We start from the raw sequence: 19,892 nt of genomic DNA on the forward strand, positions 1-19,892 counted from the left end.
TAACTCAAAAGTAAAACCCACAAAAACACCGAATGTATTGGTATCATTGATATCAGTGATACGGACCCTGTAAACACTTAGCATTGGATCAGTACCAAAATATGCAGAATCACACACCTATACTTAATGGACTGTAATTTTATTTTGGTGGTTTGGGATCCTTCTGGACTCCAAATAAATAATTTATACCTGAAACATGTTTTACCAACAGCCACCCTATCTTATCATGGTTCATAAGGTATTGCAGGCTTCCAACGAGTTGAAACAAAAGTCAAATTATTAGAAATGAGGAAGAAACAGGATGCCTTGAAAATAGCTTTATTGTCCATAAGAAATAACAGTGAAAAGAGCTGGACATGTAACTACTTGCCTTCCATTTCTTACTTTCAATTCACGTTTTTAACTGTTGAAAATAATAATGAAAAAAAAAAAACAGCCTTTATACATATCCTGCTGTTTTTTTTTTTTTCATGTTTCTGACTGGTAATGTGTATGGTACTGATTTGATGTTATGTTGGGCTAATAAATGTTCTAACATTTAAGAGCAGTGATATTTACTTGTGCATTGTTTTGACAATTCTGGAAATTGAACAGTGAGTACAAGAACCTCCACATAATGAAAAGACGAAACGTCGCCTTAGGTTTTTCTTAAACTATAATTTAAAAAGATAAAGAAAAACAAAAAAAAAAACAAAAAAACTGTTAATTTTCTTGACTGACAGTCGAAATAAACCGAAGTCACAACTTGGAGAACTACAGGTCCTTTCCCTTTTTTTCCCCAACCTGCTCAGGATTGGTCAGACTGAAGTAAGCGCACACTTTTTAAATGAACAAACTTTGAACTTTAGAATATATCAAAAACCCAGCTATCCTTATGCAAAGGAAAACAGATTCTTTACAACATAGTCACAGTTTTAATAAAGAAAACCTAGCCAAAACATAAAAAAATTAAAGCACTTATTTATATATATTGACACTTCACATATTCAAGCATTTCTCCTCCATGGAATTTAGTTATGGCTACAGCAGAACGTTCCTCAGTGACCAAGGAGGCCCGTACCTAAAGAGGGACACAAACACTGGTATGATTAACCATATCCATCTATTAAACTCATAAGTTCATATGCTTTCCAGCACTTCAGGCAAGTTTGTGAAGTAATTTTACTGAAGATGATCTCACTCCTGTGATAAAATAAAATGAGAAAAAACATACCTTTAAATCCCTCCTCAGGCATTCTCACTGTAAAACAAAGGAGACAACTCCATTTTAAAAAGTCAACATGTTTCTACATACAGGGATGGTTTTAGCAGTAGAAGCATGTCGCAAACTTTGCAGCCTCAGTTTTGTGTTTATGAGTTAGACGTGATCGAGAAATGTGAACGAGTCAATCATACAGAACCAGATCCATGACATCGGTAATCAACAGTAAGTATGGAATCTTTACTATTTTTTATGATGTTTGTAAAATATATATATAATAAAAAAGAAGAAAGAACTAGACTTGCAAATAAGGCTTGTTTTAGTAATTGATTTTTTTTATTAATTATTCTGATGATTAACTGATTAATTGGAAAAGAGAACTGGGACATTCTACAGATTTTTAATTGAACCACAAGCCTTTTTTGTACAATATTAAAAATACATTAAAAAATGCAAGTACACCAATATTTCAATATTTTTTAAATGAGAAAATAAAGATTTTATTTCCTAAAATGCAAAAACATAGCATTCTTTTTGTGAATTTGAACCAAGTGAAGCTGAAACTGGGCTTCATGTAGAGTTTGGGGTAAAATATGATTACAGACAAAGGGTTTTTAAAAAATATATTTTATACAGTTTTGACTTATTCCTCTGAATGTGTTTTTTAGAAAATGGCATTTATTTGAGTTTGTAATTCCATTTAACAATTAATCGATTATTTTATCAGTTTATGATTATTTTCATTATCGATTCGTCACAATTAATCTGATTAAATGATTCAGGCAAAAAAACAAAGAAACTCTGAGGCCATAAAAAAACATTTGTGTCACTGCCAAACTTTTTAGCGTAAAATGATACACCTGTAGATCACATGAAGTCACTCACCTTGATAGGCATCATCCATGGCAGCATAATCTGTAACTGGTTCATCAGCCTGAGAGGAGACAAAGGTGACAATGAAACATAGACTTGATAGTTGCTAACGTTCCCAGTCATGGAGTCATGAAGCAAATCAAACCTTTAAACAGATGATGCATTCTGGGATAACGCCCAGGCTGCCTAAAGTGGCTGAGTCGTCTGTCAGACTTTTCCCGTCGATAGAGAGGTTCTGGTCGAATGGAGCCACAGAAAAGGCGTGCATAATCTACAGTTACACACACACACACACAACACGGTAGAGTTAGCGGTGCAGAGCAGGCCGACAGCATTGGATTGTGCGGTTGGAGGCCCTCACTTGGATTTTCAGCTCTTTTAGTGTCTGGTTTGCTGAAACGATGAGTGCTTTCTCTCCTCTGAGTTTCCTGTGGCGGGTGCTTCGTCTGATGCTGCCTGGTTTCATGGTGTTGGTGACTGCAGGAGCAGCCACCGCAGCCGCCGTGCTGTCGCTCAACTTTAGCCGCTTCGCTGCGTCTTGGGCCTGAAGAAAAACAATTTTGATTTTAAGCTATCAATAGATAAAATCACAAAAAAATGTTTTTCGGACATGGTAAAACTGAACCTCTAATTACATGGAAGAGAGGAGATGAAGATCGGGATGATGTAAAACAGGGGCGTCAAACTCGTTTTCATTTTTGGGCTATATCAAAAATTTGAATGTTCTCAAAGGGCCGGTTGTGCCTGAATATCATCAATGTTTCAATAAATAGCTGTTCCTCCAGGAATTTGTGATTGTTTTAGTGGTTTTTTGCAATCAAAATAGCAGATTTTGTGGTGCCAAGTTAGAAATGTTTATATCTGCGCTACTGTGTGATGTTAAATGTGAGTTTTTATTACTCACCTTATCAGTCTTACCGTTTATTCAATGTCACATGCCATGCTGTTTTTATTTTTTCTTTAATTATGTAAAGCGCCTTGAAATGCCTTGCTGCTGAAATGTGCTATACAAATAAAATTTGATTGATGATTGATTGATTAATCAGTCACGGACTAAAACTTGACATCAAGTAAGGTTGAGGCAGCTGTCACACTTACACAGTGTTTTGACCAATTTTGAGAAAATTTGCAGTAAAATCAGAAAAAAAGGAGATTTGTTGATTCTGTGCGAATTTTGCAGATTTATGAAAAACTGGAAAGACTTATTGATGTAATTTGGAGTCTAGACGGCCACATAAACAGCTACTGTGGGCCAGATTTGGCCCCCAGGTCTTGAGTTTGATGTAAAACATTCAAGTATATCACAGCAGTCCAGTTACCTGACTGAAGTCTGGGTCTCTCTCTCCATCCACCTTTGGAAGCTCTTCCCTCTCCTCTTCTGCTTCAGAGCTGCAGGCGTTCAGCTCTGGGGTGCCGTCTTTAGCCGTCTACGTAGAGGACAATGTGATAAAGTCAAATGTCTACACTAAACCCCTTACAGAAGGTAGTTGGTCCTGATGCCAATTCAGTAAATTTGTCGTTATATTTAGCAACTTTTCAGAGAAAAATAAAATCGGTATAGACCAAAACGCAAACTGGCAAGTCAGGCTTCTTGAAGATCGGTTGATCGGCCAGGAAACTGCAATCTGTGCAGCCCTAGTTCTTAATAAATTAACTGTGGTAGTTAATGTTCAGTATGTTCTGCTGTGTGTGTTTGTCTCATACTGTTTTGTCTTCAATGACTTTGCGGACGTAGACAGTAGCCTGGGTGTACTCTCTCAAGTCCCTCTGCTGCTGGAATAAGAAACTCTCTCTGCATTCCCAGCACAGATCTAAATCCAGACACATTTGAATAAAATATATGAAAGATACACAAAACACAGATATGTGACCTAAAAGGCTTTAAAGCTGCACTATGTGACTTTTATATAAAATATGTTTTTTTTAAGTCTGTTAAAAATATCACTATGTTGTGACTCACTTTATTTGTAGTAGCTCCACTCCCGACCAAAAACAACCAATGAAAGCCAGGAGGAGGGTCTTAGCGCTGTCAATCAACCTCATGTACTCGCTGCTAAATGTGCTAATGGCAGAGAAACAATTAACAGTTACTGGAAAACTGTTCAGCCATTGGCATTGATGGCCATGCTAACTACCTTAGCATTCATGACAGGCTATGCCAGCTGCAGCGTAGCAGAGAGCAAGGGGAGTGGGAGGGGGGGGGCACATGAACCTGGAATGAGCAGCGCCACACAAGACTGTGATCGACAGCACTAAAACCCTCCTCCTGGTCCTGATTGGTTGAATAGTGATACTTTTCACACTGCAGCTCTTAAGTCTAGTTAAATCCAAAAATGCTGCCTAAACTGGAAAGAGAAGCATTAAAGGAGTTGCCTCATGGTTCTGCCAGCTGGTCAGGAAACTAGAAATAAATGCTATTTTTTTTTTTCAGATTAAAAAGATCATAAGTTTTTCTTGTTTAAGATGGTCTAAGTAATGTACTAAAAAGTAGTGGGCTTGTCACAATATTAACATTTAAATGTCAATGCTAATTACAACACCATTTTTTTGAAGGCACAGGGTTCTTTCTAGTTAAGGTAAAAAAATAAAAATAAAAAAAAAAAAGATTCATTACAATATGATACCATTTTAACCTCCTTAATTAGTGTAAAAGCAATTAAGGAACAATTCAGCCCTCATTTAGAAAAATATCCAATTTAAAAATGTTACTTCCTTAATTGGCAAGACAGTAGACAGGATAACACTTGTTATAAAAGTCCAGAATTGTTTCTTGGACGTGGAGGAAATCTTACCAGGCTGGGTGGTGTACTGCGTCATGGAGCTCTCTGTCTGTCTCACACAGTGGATTGCTATTGGCTTGTCAACAATGAAGAGTCTGGTGATCACTTCCCATTCGCTCGGCCACAGCAGAGCTATACTGTGCAAAACAAACAGCACGATGTGAGAATGCTGCCGTGGACAGTAAAGGTTCCCCAACGGTTTATTATTAGTTTCCTAATAAAAAGGAATGCAACAGATTATTATTATTATTATTATCCTGTATCAGCACCTCAGACTGAGTCTAGGTTCACAAAGCCCTTCCTTTTGTTTTAAACTAATAATGATGTTTAGTTGCACAATCGCAAAATTGGATTGTTGAAGTTTTTTAAGTATTATTTCTTAAGCACTATTTCAGATTGTGCTTATGAAATGACCTCGTTATTGTCATGGCAATAAATCAAAACACCGAGATAAAATTTGAGCCCATTCCTGCCAGACACATTCTTAAAGCGCATCCTGAGAAAAAAAAAACTTTGAATATCTAACAGAGAGCTGTGAGAAAGGTCATTTTAAGTTTGTTTTTAGAAGAAACACATTCAAGATGTGACTGATCAGAACTCACTGCTGGGCCTCTCCGTTGATTAGGGAGTCATAGGTGAACATGAAGCCGCCGTGAGGACAGAGAAGCAGCGAGTTGCCAACATTAGACACTGGAGAGGATTTAGTGGGTCTCCTAAAAAAAGAAAGTTATCACTGAGCGAGTAGCCTACTCAAACATAATAACAGTTACATTTATCTGAATAGTAGTTAATTTCTCATGGTAAGACAAGATAAGAAAGACATTTTCCTTTAAATGTCCGTCTTATCAGACATTTAACAGCTGCAGCTGATCCAGATACTGCTGCTCGCGTTCTCACTAAAACCAGGAAGATAGAGCACATAACACCAGTTTTAAAGTCCTTACACTGGCTCCCTGTAGCTCAAAGAGTAGACTTTAAAATACTACTGTTAGTTCATAAATCAATGAACGGTTTAGCACCACAATGCATTAAAGATCTGTTATCTTTAATGTACCAACAGTCTAGACCCCTCAGATCTTCTGGTTCTGCATCCCCAGAACCAGAACCAAACAAGGAGAAGCAGCATTCAGTTTCTATGCACCACAAATTTGGAACAAACTTCCAGAAAACTGTAAAACAGCTGAAACACTGGGTGCCTTTAAATCTCAACTTAAAACCCACCTGTTTAGAGTTGCTTATGGCTAAATTAGGGTTAGAGTGTGGGTTTTGATGCCTTCAATGTTTTTTCTTTACTTTTTATCTATTTATGTAAAAGGGGCGAGTGATTGAGGGTACAGAAAAACCCTGTAAATTCTAGACTCTAACAGGTAAAAAATAGTGCACAAAAATCCATGTAGGACGGCGAAGTCCTAGCACAAAAATTCACGTGACAGGTGGACGGAGCCTGATGCTGCAAGGATGGAGACCTTGTCCTGTTAGGCGACGGGGCCTGGATTATACGGATGGCGGAGTCCGGCGACAACAGGCGCTTAAATTCCGTAACAAAAGTATGTTTTTATCTTCTTTTTTTTTTCAAAATCTCTTTCTCTTTCTTACTGTTTATTCAATGTCACATGCTGTTTTTATTTTGTTTTTTAATTATGTAAAGCACCTTGAAATGCCTTGCTGCTGAAATGTGCTATACAAATAAAATTTGATTGATTGATTGATAATGATGAACAACACATACCTGATAAATTTTCTCCACTCTTCCACAAAAAACAGAGGGACTATGTAAAGTTTATCTGTGCCCTGGAGGAACCAACCACAGATGTATCAGTGAGCCACACAAACTGGACATTAAAGCCTTCGCGGCCGACAGCTCTGCATTTTACCTGCGGCCATTTGGTAAGAACCGGTCGGTTTTTTTCGTGGAACAGGTTCAGCAGCTGGTTCTTCTGTTCAAGAGCCATCATCTTACTGACCGCCTCATTGTCCTTTTCCTCCTGCTCCAAAGTCTGAAGACACAGGCGCAAAAAAAAAGAAAAAAAAAGCTTTATAGCATTTCCAACTACTAAAGGAACAAGATCTGGCCTTTTCTCCAACCCAGTCAACATCGATTGAAAGATGCCATAAAATGAAGTACAATTCATATTGTGCTTATAAGCTAACCATCAAATGTATAGAAAACTTATTTGATCTGAATTTGCAATCCAACACCTGCAAAACTCTTGCAATAGGGCGAGTTTACCCTGTGAGTAAACCGACCCTTCAAAGATAACTTCTATGAAAGAAATGCAGACAGTTGGCTCAAAAAAAAAAAAAAAACTGATGGATGGATGCGGGAAGACGCAGACTGTGAAAGTCCCCCACCAGACACTGTCGACACGGCTCCTGCATGTGGGTGAACTCTGGGGCTCTGGGGAAGTATTCTCTCAGCTTCATCCAGACTTCAGTAGATACCAGCTTCCGCTCCGTCTCCAGGATACTCAGTGCTCCTGGCACAGATGAAAAAAACATCACGGGAGAGAATACATGATTGAAAGGTCAGCTTCATGTATTTTGACAAAAAAAAAAAGGTGTTACTGATGGAAGGTAAACATTATTTTTGATGCTTTTGTTGGGGGAAATACCATGAGTGCAAACGATGTCTTCATTGAAAGTTTTCGTCTCATCTTCAGTGGTGGCCTCCATGCCAAACTCTAAGAAATTAAAACAGTAACAATAAAATTCAAACAGTAGTTCTGGACTCACAGGCAAACTCACAACATTAGGCTGTAGGCGTCACCTACTGAGTATTATTTTAGTAGAGACATTTATTTGTCTGTTTTGCTATTTTCTATCAGAAACTTCAGTGGGAGACAAACATTTTACTTTAAGCTCCTATCTCAATGTCTGCTGCTGATGTCACTTTGTTCTGGGATGCTATTTCAAGTTATGATGCTCAGCATCATCATATGTTTTTTTTTTTTTTGTTGGTAGTATTTATATTTTAGGGGCTATCTGACTCAACACATACTAATACAAAGTCTTCAACACATCTTGCTTCAACTTACAGAAGTGCCAAGCTAACATTAGCTTGTTTACTCTTACTTTTAATTTAAAAATGACAATTTACATTCCAACATGTCCTCACGCAGTTACGGTTAATTCTGTGGTACAAAACCACAGTGGACGGGTTGCTCAACTGCTTCAAAAACTAAATGCAGCGAAGGTGTTTGGTTAGCTTGATGTGCTCCGATCCTAGTTTGGCTAACAGACAACAGAGAAGCTAGCAAGCATCAAAAGAGCAGAGAAGCTTTCAGCCATCTCTTACTGTTGTTATTGTGTGGTCCCTGGCCATTGGTCTGGCCGTTGCTGTGTTTGCTTTCCTGCTCGTCTTCTTCCAGCTGTTCCAAAGCCAACTGCCTCCAGCTGCGCAAAGACGTCTTACCCACCCAGTAGCCATCACTGCTAGAACAAACGGCGATATACATTAGCAATGAAGATCTCAGGAACTTCACCTGACTAAATGTTATGTGCTACATGGACTGTTTTGCTACCTGGTTGTGCGTTTTACTAGATTAGAAATTTCTTTGTAGTCTTCGTCGAGTTGTTTTTTTAGCCGCAGCACCCTGCATCGCTCGCTGACACAGTCTCTGCACATAGAGGAACCTGAACCAACAGGCAAAATAAACTTAAACATGCAAATATTATTCTCAAAAGATAGACCAGATCCAATATTAATTGCTTTATAAGGGGAAAAAAATACCAAGAATGTTAAGCTGCTTGAAAGATTAGATTATTTTCAGAACTTCTCTCACTTTTGTGACTTACTGCTACACAAACCTGTCCAGCTGTCGAATTAGGCATTAAAAAAACTCCAGGACTTTAGTTGAGACAAAACAATGTTTCACTAACCATCAAGTCTTGGCCCACCGCCGTAGCGCTCATACAGGAGTTTTGCAGCTTCCAAAGAAACCCTCTTGATTTCCCCCATATTGTCTGGGTGGAGTTTTCCGTGGGAACAAAGAAAGATGGAGTTGTCAATTTCCTTGGTTGCAGTTGAATCGTCGAGCCACTTCTTCAGCCACTCCAGGGGGAGGAACTCATACAGTTCTTCTAAAGAGGGAAAACAGAAACGCATCAAACACAAAGAGATTAATTCTGGAACTATGTTGAGTTGTGGCTTTATGTGCTACAAAGCAACTTTTTGTCCCAGTTTAAGAATAACCTTAAATGATGTATGGAAGACAACAGATGACCTCAGGTGGTGAGGAGGTTGCATGAGCAAGTGTTTGGTGTAACATAAGGCATATTGCTGCTGCCTCTGAGGTGAATACAAGGCTGGATGATATGGCTGAAAAACTTATCAAAATATAAGTGCTGCATTGTCCATACCAATAGTTATTAAGTTTATTTGTTTTAAATATCTGAAATACTGGCAAACTGGTGGCGTGACCTTTCCCGTTTTATCCACAGTTTTCGCTCCACGCCGTTATTTTTTTATTCTTAAGTAGTTATGATGCACAGTGGGGAAATCTGAAACTGCTACTGCACAAGTTACTCAGCGGGTTGTTGCTAGGTGACAAAAGAGTGAGTGAGTTCGATGATACCACCAACCTAGCTTAGCTGGCTATGAGAAATTGAGTGGCAAAAGCCTTTCCTCTGCCTACATCTCCCAGAGACCTGTGCAGATTTTGGAGTTCAGTGAATATTTTATATGTTGAATATTCAATAAGTGTTATCTGTTGATATTGATCACATAGTACATATTGTTATTGCTTTATTGTCCAGCCCTGGGTGGAGTTAAAATCTGAAGCATAATAGAAGCACCAACATCTACTGTCTACCGTTTAGACTGCATATGGCTTTCAAAAGTCGTCACAGACCGGAGAATTGAGCCAATATCTTCTTTTTGGACAAGTTTCTGTTAGTTGTTGGAAGATATAGGAGCTGCTCTCTTCTCAGGTACTGTTTCCATATTTTTGATTTTTTTTTTTCCAGACAAGACAAACACTGTATTATTTCAATTTATATATTTGACATATGAAATAATTATGGGTTATATGTTTTGATTTTTTTTACCAATCAAACTGATTAATGTAAGCAATTAGGCAGGTGGTCTGGCAGTGTACGTAACATTTGGCAAAACTTTTTATTTCTTTTATAGAAAAAAAACATTTTCAGACACTTCATGGATCAGTTTTCTTTTTTTTGGTAGGCGTCTAAACAAATCCCCTACTTTGAATTTTATTTAGTTTTGTTTATATAGCACAAATTCATTGCAAATATTGAAAAAAGAATGGACAAATGTACACACACACACACACACACACACATATATATATATATATATATATATATAAAGAAGAAGTCAAAACAACATATTTACATATACTGGTAGGTAATTAAAGTACCATTTGTTGACCGTCCAGCTCACTGCCCTTGCCCTTGCCTTTTTAAATGCAACTCTGCAATTGTTCTATGTTTCAATATTTATTACAGGGAACACCTGCAGGAACATGGGTTCCTCTAAAGAACAGTCCACCAGACGACTAACTTTTCATATGGTAAGCGTTACCGTAAATTCACTATAATGCACGAGATCTTTCCAGCCATCACTATCTACAATAACTCTTTTAAAACTTTGAATGAATGTATTACAACATCATTCAATTTTCCTTTGGGTTCGATAAAGCTTCTTTGAATTTGAATATGAGTGACAAAATTACAGCACAGTGTTTGAATTTGGTAAAATACACAAATGAAAAGGTGTATTAAGAGTAATGTCTTCCATGTGTTGACCTGACTTCCTCTTTGCTACACTGCTCACATCTTAAGATTAATCCGAGTTGAGTCACAACCAGTGTGAATGCTTTCTGTGAAGTGGAGTTGTTAAGGAATGTTGTTACCAACCATCTTTTGCAGGTAAAAGGTCGTAGAGCTCTTTCACCTCTTCATGCTTGGCCCTGCCCTTATCCACACTCTGTTTTCTCATGTGGGCCATCTCCATGCACCACTCTTCAAACTTATGGTTATCTTGATCAACCAACTTCTGAAGGAAAGCTATTATCAGAGATACAAAAAAGTAACATCAGAAAAAGAGACATAGTTGAAACTTTTCCTGAAAGCAAATTAAAAAAACAAAACAAAAAAAAAATCAGTTGACATTTTTGTTTTTTAACATCCAGTCACTATAGGAAAATTAGCTACTCACAAGGGACCTCAACGTTTGTCCTTGAGGTATTTGAACTTTCGTCTTCCTGGACTTTATACACCAGCATGTAGGCGTTTCTAGAGCAGTGGTAGCCTTTACTGCATTTTGGTTTCCGTGACTGCGTTTTGCCCGTCTCAGCTAAACGAAAAAAATTTAAATAACGTCAAGTAAGAGTTCATCGACTTGCATGCCACTGTTAACGCAGGCAGATGTTCACGTGTTATCTGATGTGTTATCCTCGTCAGATAACATGTTATAAACGGTACTATGATTTTCAAGAACTGGGATAGTCACCAATGTCCTCTTCAATGCCAAGCTGCAGCTTCTTTCCCTCCATCTTTTCGATCTCTTCATCGTTGAATTTGTACCAGTCTCCAGTAAGAGCGTCCTTCACGTGAGCTATGTAGTGTCCAGAGTAGGCGCTGATTCCCCGGTGGATCAGCACTGCACTCAGCTCATAGACACATTTCTGGTCTGGGGGGAAACAGCAGCAGAGTCTGTCATACTTCAGGTGCATCAACTGAACAGATTTGTTGTGGAAGGATATTACTTCCTCAGAAAGCATTTAAAATCTGGCCGGCTATGAATGCACTACATGAAGACCCTATTGCATCTTTCATGACTCTGAATTTACAGAACTGTCTCAGCCTTAGCTGTCCAATTGATTGATGGAGAGCTAAAATAAACACGTCGCTGCCATTTATAACCTATGTCCACATCTTTTATTTTCGCTCGGTTTAGTGCTCTCTTTTAGCTTTGGCATAATATATGCAGCCATTTCAGTTCTCTTGTCTTTGCACAATGCCTCTCAGTCATAAGCACACAGACATGCAGCATTCTCATTTCACAGTTGCCCAAAGAAAAATGGGAAACAAAAATTATTTTCTAAAAGGTTACATTTTCAAAAGAAAAATAAATCAAGAAATATTTCATTACAAATGACAAAAAAGGTAAAATTGAAAAATTAACAAAACCTAGGAGTTTGAAAACAATAATACAAGGTTATTGGTGCGGGACATTTGAGGGAAGGTGTAGCTAAAAGCTTTTAATAGAGTTGGTAAAGGTTAACAAAATACATCAAAACAAATCTGCATTTAAAATGGGGGAACGTGAAAAATCAAGTGCCCCATTTCAATATCTGGAAGCACAAACTTCATACATACCTAGTTTTTGTTCCAAGAACGGTTCCATGTCCAGCTGCTCAGGAAAATTGATGAAAGTGTTGAGCTTCTTCTTCAGACCCGTTTGTCTATCGATGAAATCAAACAAAAAGTTAATCTGTTTTCTTTAAAAAATGATACATTTTATTATTTTCACATCTGGATATCTATAAACAAGTCTGCCTTCTTCACACACACAACATTTAAAAACCTGGTTTTTAAATCCAAAACAGAGACTGACTGGGATTGAACCGAAGCCAGTGGAGCACAACATCAGTCCAACATCAGGCTAGCAGTTCTTTTTTATTTTGCATGTGGTTCCAAAGTAAAAGCAAACTAAATGGCCTGAACTAATCAAGCACTTTACCAAGTCAAAGGACTCAAATGCTTTTACACTACATTCAGAAATTCACCCAAACACACTGATGGTGGTAAGCTAGCAAGTGAAAGGTCATGACAAAACGATCAAAATAAAAAAAGTTGACCTCCAAAGTCAGCATGTTTCACTCATTCATTTCCATGTTTCCTTCCAACTCTGTCACTGACCTATCAAAGACAAAGCGCATGAGCTGCAGGTTGAGGGTTGGAGGCAGGCTGTGGAGTCGGATCCTCCGGGTGGCGTTCTGTTTGCTCTGGCAGTTTTCACAGAAGTAGCGGTTCTCTCCATCCAACTTCTCTTCCTACAAGTTCACAGGCAGAGGGATTAAAACCCGACTCCGGAGTTTTCCACCAGGCCCACAAATGCTAACTTCAATGTCATACTATTTATTGAATGCATCCAATTTGATATGCGCTGGTGATTATTGCTTATTTTATAGCATATATTCTAAATACAAACATCATAATTTGTGCGATATGACATATTGTGATATTTTTTGTGATGGGTAGATGTAATGATATATATCATGATATTTTGGAATAAAACTTACAACAGAAATGAAAAAAAGCATATGCTAATTGAGTGGATATATATGTACTTTATTCTGACCTGTACTAGACGTCAATTACTTAATTCATCTGTTCTTGAAAGTCTAGATCAAACTGAGAACGGAAATGAAGCCACCTTCAGGAACTCTGTGATGCATTCAGTGAGGTTTTTGTGGCCCTGAATATTCAGCTCCAGCTCATAGAACCGCGACGGCAAAGTAGATGACCTTCCACACTGATTACATCTGGAGACAGAGACAAAAACTTCACATGATTCTTAATAAAGTCACAAAAGCCCAACAAGCATTTTGCCATGGAAATGCTACTACCGAAATGACTTCTATAATTCAGAACAAGCAGAAATTTCCAAAGGTTTCACGATGTCGTTTCGTACCTTTGTATATTTTTGGCTGACTGCTGCTGTCTTCAGCTTTTTTCTTAGGAATAACATGAACCAAGTGCTCAAAACTAACAAAGTGAACCAATTGTTGTTGTTTTTTTAATCCTGTTTTTTTTTCACTAATGGATGGGGAATATAGACAAGTTGAGAAGCTTCTTTCACTTAGATCACAAAACAGGCATGTTGCAAAAATAATTCACCAATATGACTGAAGATTTTGTCAGCTAGTGTTTAAATAGAATCAAGTTCCAATAAAAGAGGAACGCTGTGGTGTTTAACCTTATTTAAGCCAAACTTAGAATGTCGTATGTATCCATTCATTATATTTTCATGTTTTGTTGTACAAACATTTAAAAATTGAGGAATTTTACAGTGTGGTTCTGACTGTGCAACAACAGAAATATGTATTTTTTTAACTTACTACTATGTCTTTTTGACAACAATAGATATGTTACATTTTCTCCAGTCTACTTGAGGAAACCAAAGCGGGCTGCATCACTGAGATGCAGCGAGGTCATCCGAAGTCTTCTGATTTTGGAGACATTATTAAATAAATCTCTCATTAATGTGGGAATTTAACAAATATTAATCATTTTGGTAATTCCAACACCCTAAAACAAGAGAAGTTTGGTCTGATTTAACTTCAGACAGTGAGGGGAAAAAGGTGTATCTGTCTTTTTTATCTGGACCAAGTGCTTTGATTGTGACATTGACAAAGGAAAAAATATTTTTCACATCATGGTGCAAAAGTCAGCTAGAAGCTGACATCAAGGGGTCCTACTGTTTTCCACCTAGTGGGTCATTTTAACAGATATTTTTAAATGTCTTCTATTGTGAGAGCAGGAACAATTCAAAAACCATCTGGGCTGAAGCTGGCAAACGACGAACACCAAGTCACTCATCTTATTTTGGCATAGTGTGAAAATGGTCATGTCTTAACCGTCATAAAACAGTGGCACATAATAAGTACAACTCATGGCCTCAGTTGCTTGAAATGCACAAACAAGTCTTTTTTTTATTTTAATTTGAAGAACAAAAAAATAACTGGCCTTACATTGTAACATAGAAGAACTGTCCACAGAACTGCTGCTGAATGAGATTTTGCAAGTTGGGATTCTTCTCCTTAGACAATGTCTCCTCCAACAGAGACAAGAAAAGATTGGAAAACTCCTGGGCATCCTGGAATTAAAAAATATATATATATATATATATACATTATTATAAGTAACCAAACTGATGTTTCTAAGCTGGGTGTCATGTCTGCTGAGTGATTCTGAAGTGGGTCGGTAAACTAAATTGATCATGAAAATCCAGTCAACTTTTCTCTGCAGTGCTTGTCGGCCAGTAGTGCAATTTCTGCGTTTCTTATCAAATTTTTAATGAGTGCAGTGCAGAAAGCATTGCTGTAATTTATTACGTGTTGACAGTAAATCAACTTTTGAAGTGTTCCAAGCATGAAACTGGTTTAGCATTTCTGAAATACACAGTTTGTGTTTGACTGACCTGTTGCTGTCCCGTATCCAGACCCAGCGCTTTGACGAGCCCTGATGGGTCGATGTACTTCCTGTTGCTGTTTTGCAGGAGTGCAAAGAGGTACTGCAGATGCTCACATATGGACTGGGGCTCATAATCTGAGAGAGTTAAATAGAGAAAAGACAGTTAATGCAATCTGCCAATTCAGCTTATTTTCAACTCTATTTCTTGAATTAAAGAACATTAAATCAATCCATCAATCATCCATCCATCCATTTTCTTCCGCTTATCCGGGGTTGGGTCGCGGGAGCAGCAGCTTCAGAAGGGAGGCCCAGACTTCCCTCTCCCCAGCCACTTCTTCCAGCTCCTCCGGGGGAATCCCAAGGCGTTCCCAGGCCAGCCGGGAGACATAGTCCCTCCAGGGTGTCCTGGATCTTCCCCGAGGCCTCCTCCCAGTGGGACGTGCCCGGAACACCTCACCAGGGAGGCGTCCAGGAGGCATCCTGACCAGATGCCCGAGCCACCTCAACTGGCTCCTCTCGACGTGGAGGAGCAGCGGCTCTACTCTGAGTCCCTCCCGGATGACCGAGCTTCTCACCCTATCTCTAAGGGAGAGCCCAACCACCCTGCGGAGGAAGCCCATTTCAGCTGCTTGTATCCGTGATCTCGTTCTTTCGGTCATGACCCAAAGCTCATGACCATAGATGAGGGTGGGAACGTAGATCGACCGGTAAATCGAGAGCTTCGCTTTTTGACTCAGCTCTCTCTTCACCACGACGGACCGGTACAGCGCCSGCTTCACRGYAGACGYTGCCCCAATCCRCCTGTCGAYCTCCCGCTCCCTTCTTCCCTCATTCGTGAACAAGATCCCCAGATACTTAAACTCCTCCACTTGAGGCAGGACTACCCCCCTGACCCGGAGAAGGCACTCTACCCTTTTCCGGCTCAAGACCATGGCCTCGGATTTGGAGGCACTGAGCCTCATCCCGGCCGCTTCACACTAGGCCGCGAACCGCTCCAGCAAGAGCTGCAGATCACGATCTGATCAAGCCAACAGGACCACATCATCTGCAAAAAGCAGAGATGTGATCCTAAGGCCACCAAAACGAATCCCCTCAACACCTCGGCTGCGCCTAGAAATTCCATCCATCCATCCATTTTCTTACACCCTTGTCCCTCAGTGGGGTCGGGAGGGGTGCTGGTGCCTATCTCCAGCTGACATACCGGGAGAGAGGTGAGGTTCACCCTGGACAGGTGGCCAGTCTGTCGCAGGGCAACACAGAGACACACAGGACAAACAACCATGCACACACACACTCACACCTAGGGGCAATTTGGAGAGGCCAATTAACCTAACAGTCATGTTTTTGGACTGTGGGAGGAAACCTGAGTACCCGGAGAAAACCCACACATGCACAGGGAGAACATGCAAACTCCATGCAGAAAGACCGGGGCCGGGAATCGAACCCAGAACCTTCTTGCTGCAAGGCAACAGATCTACCAACTGCGCCACTGTGCAACCGCGCCTAGAAATTCTGTCCATGAAAGTAATGAACAAAATCGGTGACAAAGGGCAGCCTTGGCGGAGTCCAACTCTCACTGGAAACGAGCCCGACTTACTGCCAGCAATGCGGACCAGACTCTGAGACCGATCATACAGGGACCTGACAGCCCGTATCAATCAATCAATCAATCAATTTTATTTGTATAGCACATAAAGAGAACATGCTCTGAATGCAGCTTTTAGATTTACCAGAATCAATGTTGTGTTCCTGCGCCCGCGAATTTTGGCACTGATAAAGGCTCCTCCGAAGCTCCAGGTTATGGAACCACACTTGCAGGAATGTGTTGACGTAACATGTTGCACCAAGGTTCGTCAGGCCAACAAATATGTTCTGGAAAGGGGCAGAGACAAGAGAGTACAGAAAGGGTTAATTAGAGTATTTTCTAAAATGATTCCATGAGTGGCACAATGACACCCTATTAAAGAACAGCTGAGTAAATATCAACAAAAGGGTGTGTAACTTTAAAAAGGTACCTTTTCTCTGCGTTCTGAATTTGGGTCATCAATATTATGGAAAGTGTTTTCATCAATCTCACCGAGCCACACCTGTTCCCCAATACCAACAAGACAGTTGGGATTCCCTTTACAATTCCTCCTATAAAGAAAAATCACCACCATTACCTTCCTTTTGTCAATTTCACTGTAAAAAAAATTTGTGATTCTTTCATAAGTGGAAACTGCAGTATAACTGAACAAAGATGCTCTTTAGATTCAATAATCTCAGCAAACTTTGTAATGAATTTTACTATGCCGTCAGACGCCATACTTCAAGATCACACAAAGGCAAATTCAGTGCAGATTGTGAAAATAGAGCAAACGGTATCAAACCAACAGAATAAACCTTTACTGAAGCTGGGAGACGTGAATCACAATGATTCCATGGAAAAGCGATGCGCACACACAATAAAAACGCGCACACACGTTGCAACCTAATAAAATATGCAGTGTTCTTGTATAAAGGTTCCCAAAAACAACTGACGTAAGTTTACAAAGAAATATGTAAAAAGAACAGAAACCAAAACTTTGACACATCAACACGAAAAAGTCGAAGAGAGAAAGCGCTGCTTTTCTTAAAGCTATACAAAACAGGCTCATTGAGATGTCCACGTTAAAATTAAGTTTGCTTATACAGTCACACGAATAGCTTAACATGTTCATACTGTACCTGCAGATTCCTCTTTTGCAGGCTGGGATATTGATCCGATATGCTAGCTCTATGTGTTCCTGCTCAATGTCGTCTGGTTTTACTGTTTCCACCCAAAGCCAAGCGGCTTTCTCCAGTTTCACTCGGGGTGCCATTATCTTAAGATACAATTCCTATAGCAGAATCGGAAAAGTTTAAAAAGGTTAAACGAACTGACAAATAGAAAGAGAAACGATTTAAAAATATCCAAACTGTTCCCAGGATGCTAACACAGTCAGTTAGCTGAAGCTAAATTATAGCATGCAGCTCAATAAGAAGTCCTTCTATGAGTATGCTACTTATTTTTAGCCAACTAATACAGGCCAGTTTTTACTGTCACAACCAAGTTACAGTTAACAAACCGGACATACATCACATTGCAACAATACAATAAACATTAAAATAAGATAACTACCAACAAATAGTTAAAGGAAGCGTCTCCGCTGAACACTAAACTCGTGAAGTTAGCTTGCTAGCTAAAACGTAGCTAGCTCGACTGTTTGTGCTAGCAACAAGACATTCAGTTTATCGCAGTCTGACGCAGATGTAAATCATTTATTGTGTTAAGGATACATATGATCGAACCTCTCATGCGTGTAGCTGCTTCATCAGTGCATACATAATGGGATATTACATTTTATTTGCGGTTTATTTTAGATTTAGCGCCCTTGCGTCAGTTTATAAATAAATAATTCCTCCGCTCAAAATCAACGCAACGTCAACAAGTGACGCAGGCGACGTAGGATAAAGAAGGGAGCAGAAGTACACACGTAAGTCAATTTAACTAAACCTTAACTTGTTGGCTTGTACATTTGCTTTGATTTCCATTTCCATGTCAGTTTTAAAATAATACATACAAAATTACCAGCAAAAAGAAATAAACAACAGCAGCAAATTCTAAAGCAGACATCAAATTCTAAAGCCCTCCAATGCTCTGACAGTAGGGGGCGCAATTACTTCTGTAAACATCAATGGTCCTACTTTATAGTTAAGCCAACTCAAACACAAGGTAAAGCAAACAAACAAACTTGTTGCCAAAATTTAGGTGATTTAAAATATTTTGTTGTGTCTTTCGCATCATGAACTAGATTTCACGTTGCAAATCTAGTGAAATGTGGCTGATTAATAGCAATCAGCCATATTTGAGTGGCTGAAGCTGCATCCCAAAATTAGAACACTAAAAACGTTTAATATTTTTTGTCACTCAGAAAGTGACACTCACATGTCATAAATATTCATTTCTTATAGAGTGAAAGATCGCAATCCTTAATTCCTTGTAATTTTGATGATTATGACTTATTAAATGACTCAGAAAATTAAGACATTGTCAAAAAGTTAAGTATTGATAACTCATATCACACTAGTGATGGGTCCGGCAACACCGATGCGCCGGCGCATGCATCAAGCCCACAGACCAACAACCCGTGTCGGTGCGCGTATTGGTTTCAGCAAGTCACGTGACCGATACAGGAACTGTTTCAAAATGACATTAACGCGCCAAACTGTGTTTATAAGGAAGCGAATCTGTCAATCTGTCAAATGCATTTGCCAAACGAATTCTTGATCTTTTACAGAACATTGTCAGCTATGGAGCAGCTTCAAAGGAAATGTTTCCGCAGTGTGGGACCATTTTGATCTTATATTGGAAAATAAATTTGTTTTCATTTTTGTTGTTTCATCCGGTTCTTGTCAGTTTCTACTTGATCAATCTGAATCCAAATTCAGCTGAAATTGACTCTTAGTTTACTTTCATATTATGTTCTGCAGGTTAAGTGTCGTTTGACTAAACCGTCTTATTTAAATAAATCCACCTTTTCCATGTTGAGGCATTATAAGGGCATGAGAATGAAGTCCCAGATACACCTTGATAAACTCAGATATGCAGCCATTCTACAAATTACTCAGATGCTTTTTATAAATGATTTCATATACAGTGAACCCATCTCTATAACGCGATTCACCTTTCACGGTATCGCTGCTTCGCAGATTTTTTTTGTGTGCAGTTTTTTTCCCACAGTGTTCTGCGTCCTGATTGACCATATGATTGTTAAGAACAGTCTCCGCGCTTCTTCTCTACCTGAGTGCCAATAAAGTTACGGTATTTAATACAGATTGGCCATTCAGGAGATGGAAACTGAAACTTTGAATGCCAG

At 39.1% G+C, this 19,892-nt stretch overlaps 1 protein-coding gene across 4 annotated transcripts; it reads right to left on the reverse strand.

The window, feature by feature from the left end:
* Positions 1-302: 302 nt before the first annotated feature.
* On the reverse strand, positions 303-18,460 carry usp48 (ubiquitin specific peptidase 48). Of its 4 annotated transcripts, none has more exons than XM_008410329.2 (28): positions 18,325-18,459; positions 17,722-17,873; positions 17,031-17,151; positions 16,746-16,887; positions 15,023-15,150; positions 14,574-14,698; positions 13,256-13,364; positions 12,739-12,872; positions 12,196-12,281; positions 11,327-11,506; positions 11,033-11,170; positions 10,732-10,881; positions 8,734-8,934; positions 8,376-8,487; positions 8,150-8,286; positions 7,467-7,535; positions 7,207-7,331; positions 6,729-6,851; positions 6,584-6,645; positions 5,457-5,567; positions 4,867-4,991; positions 3,779-3,885; positions 3,394-3,501; positions 2,436-2,618; positions 2,220-2,345; positions 2,087-2,135; positions 1,214-1,240; positions 303-1,060 (listed from the first exon to the last, which is right to left on the reverse strand). In XM_008410329.2, the coding sequence occupies exons 2-28, from the start codon at positions 17,853-17,855 to the stop codon at positions 1,038-1,040; spliced, it is 3,135 nt and encodes a 1,044-aa protein (XP_008408551.1). In that variant the 5' UTR covers positions 17,856-17,873; positions 18,325-18,459; the 3' UTR covers positions 303-1,037. The 4 variants fall into 4 exon arrangements, 3 of the variants coding, with proteins under 3 accessions (XP_008408551.1, XP_008408552.1, XP_017160524.1); XM_008410330.2 differs by having other exon boundaries at positions 8,150-8,283; positions 18,325-18,458; XM_017305035.1 differs by lacking the exon at positions 18,325-18,459 and adding an exon at positions 18,155-18,259.
* Positions 18,461-19,892: the final 1,432 nt, after the last annotated feature.

The sequence above is a fragment of the Poecilia reticulata genome, linkage group LG5 (genome assembly GCF_000633615.1).
Source record: "Poecilia reticulata strain Guanapo linkage group LG5, Guppy_female_1.0+MT, whole genome shotgun sequence".
In the NCBI taxonomy this organism is placed as follows: Eukaryota; Metazoa; Chordata; class Actinopteri; order Cyprinodontiformes; family Poeciliidae; genus Poecilia; species Poecilia reticulata.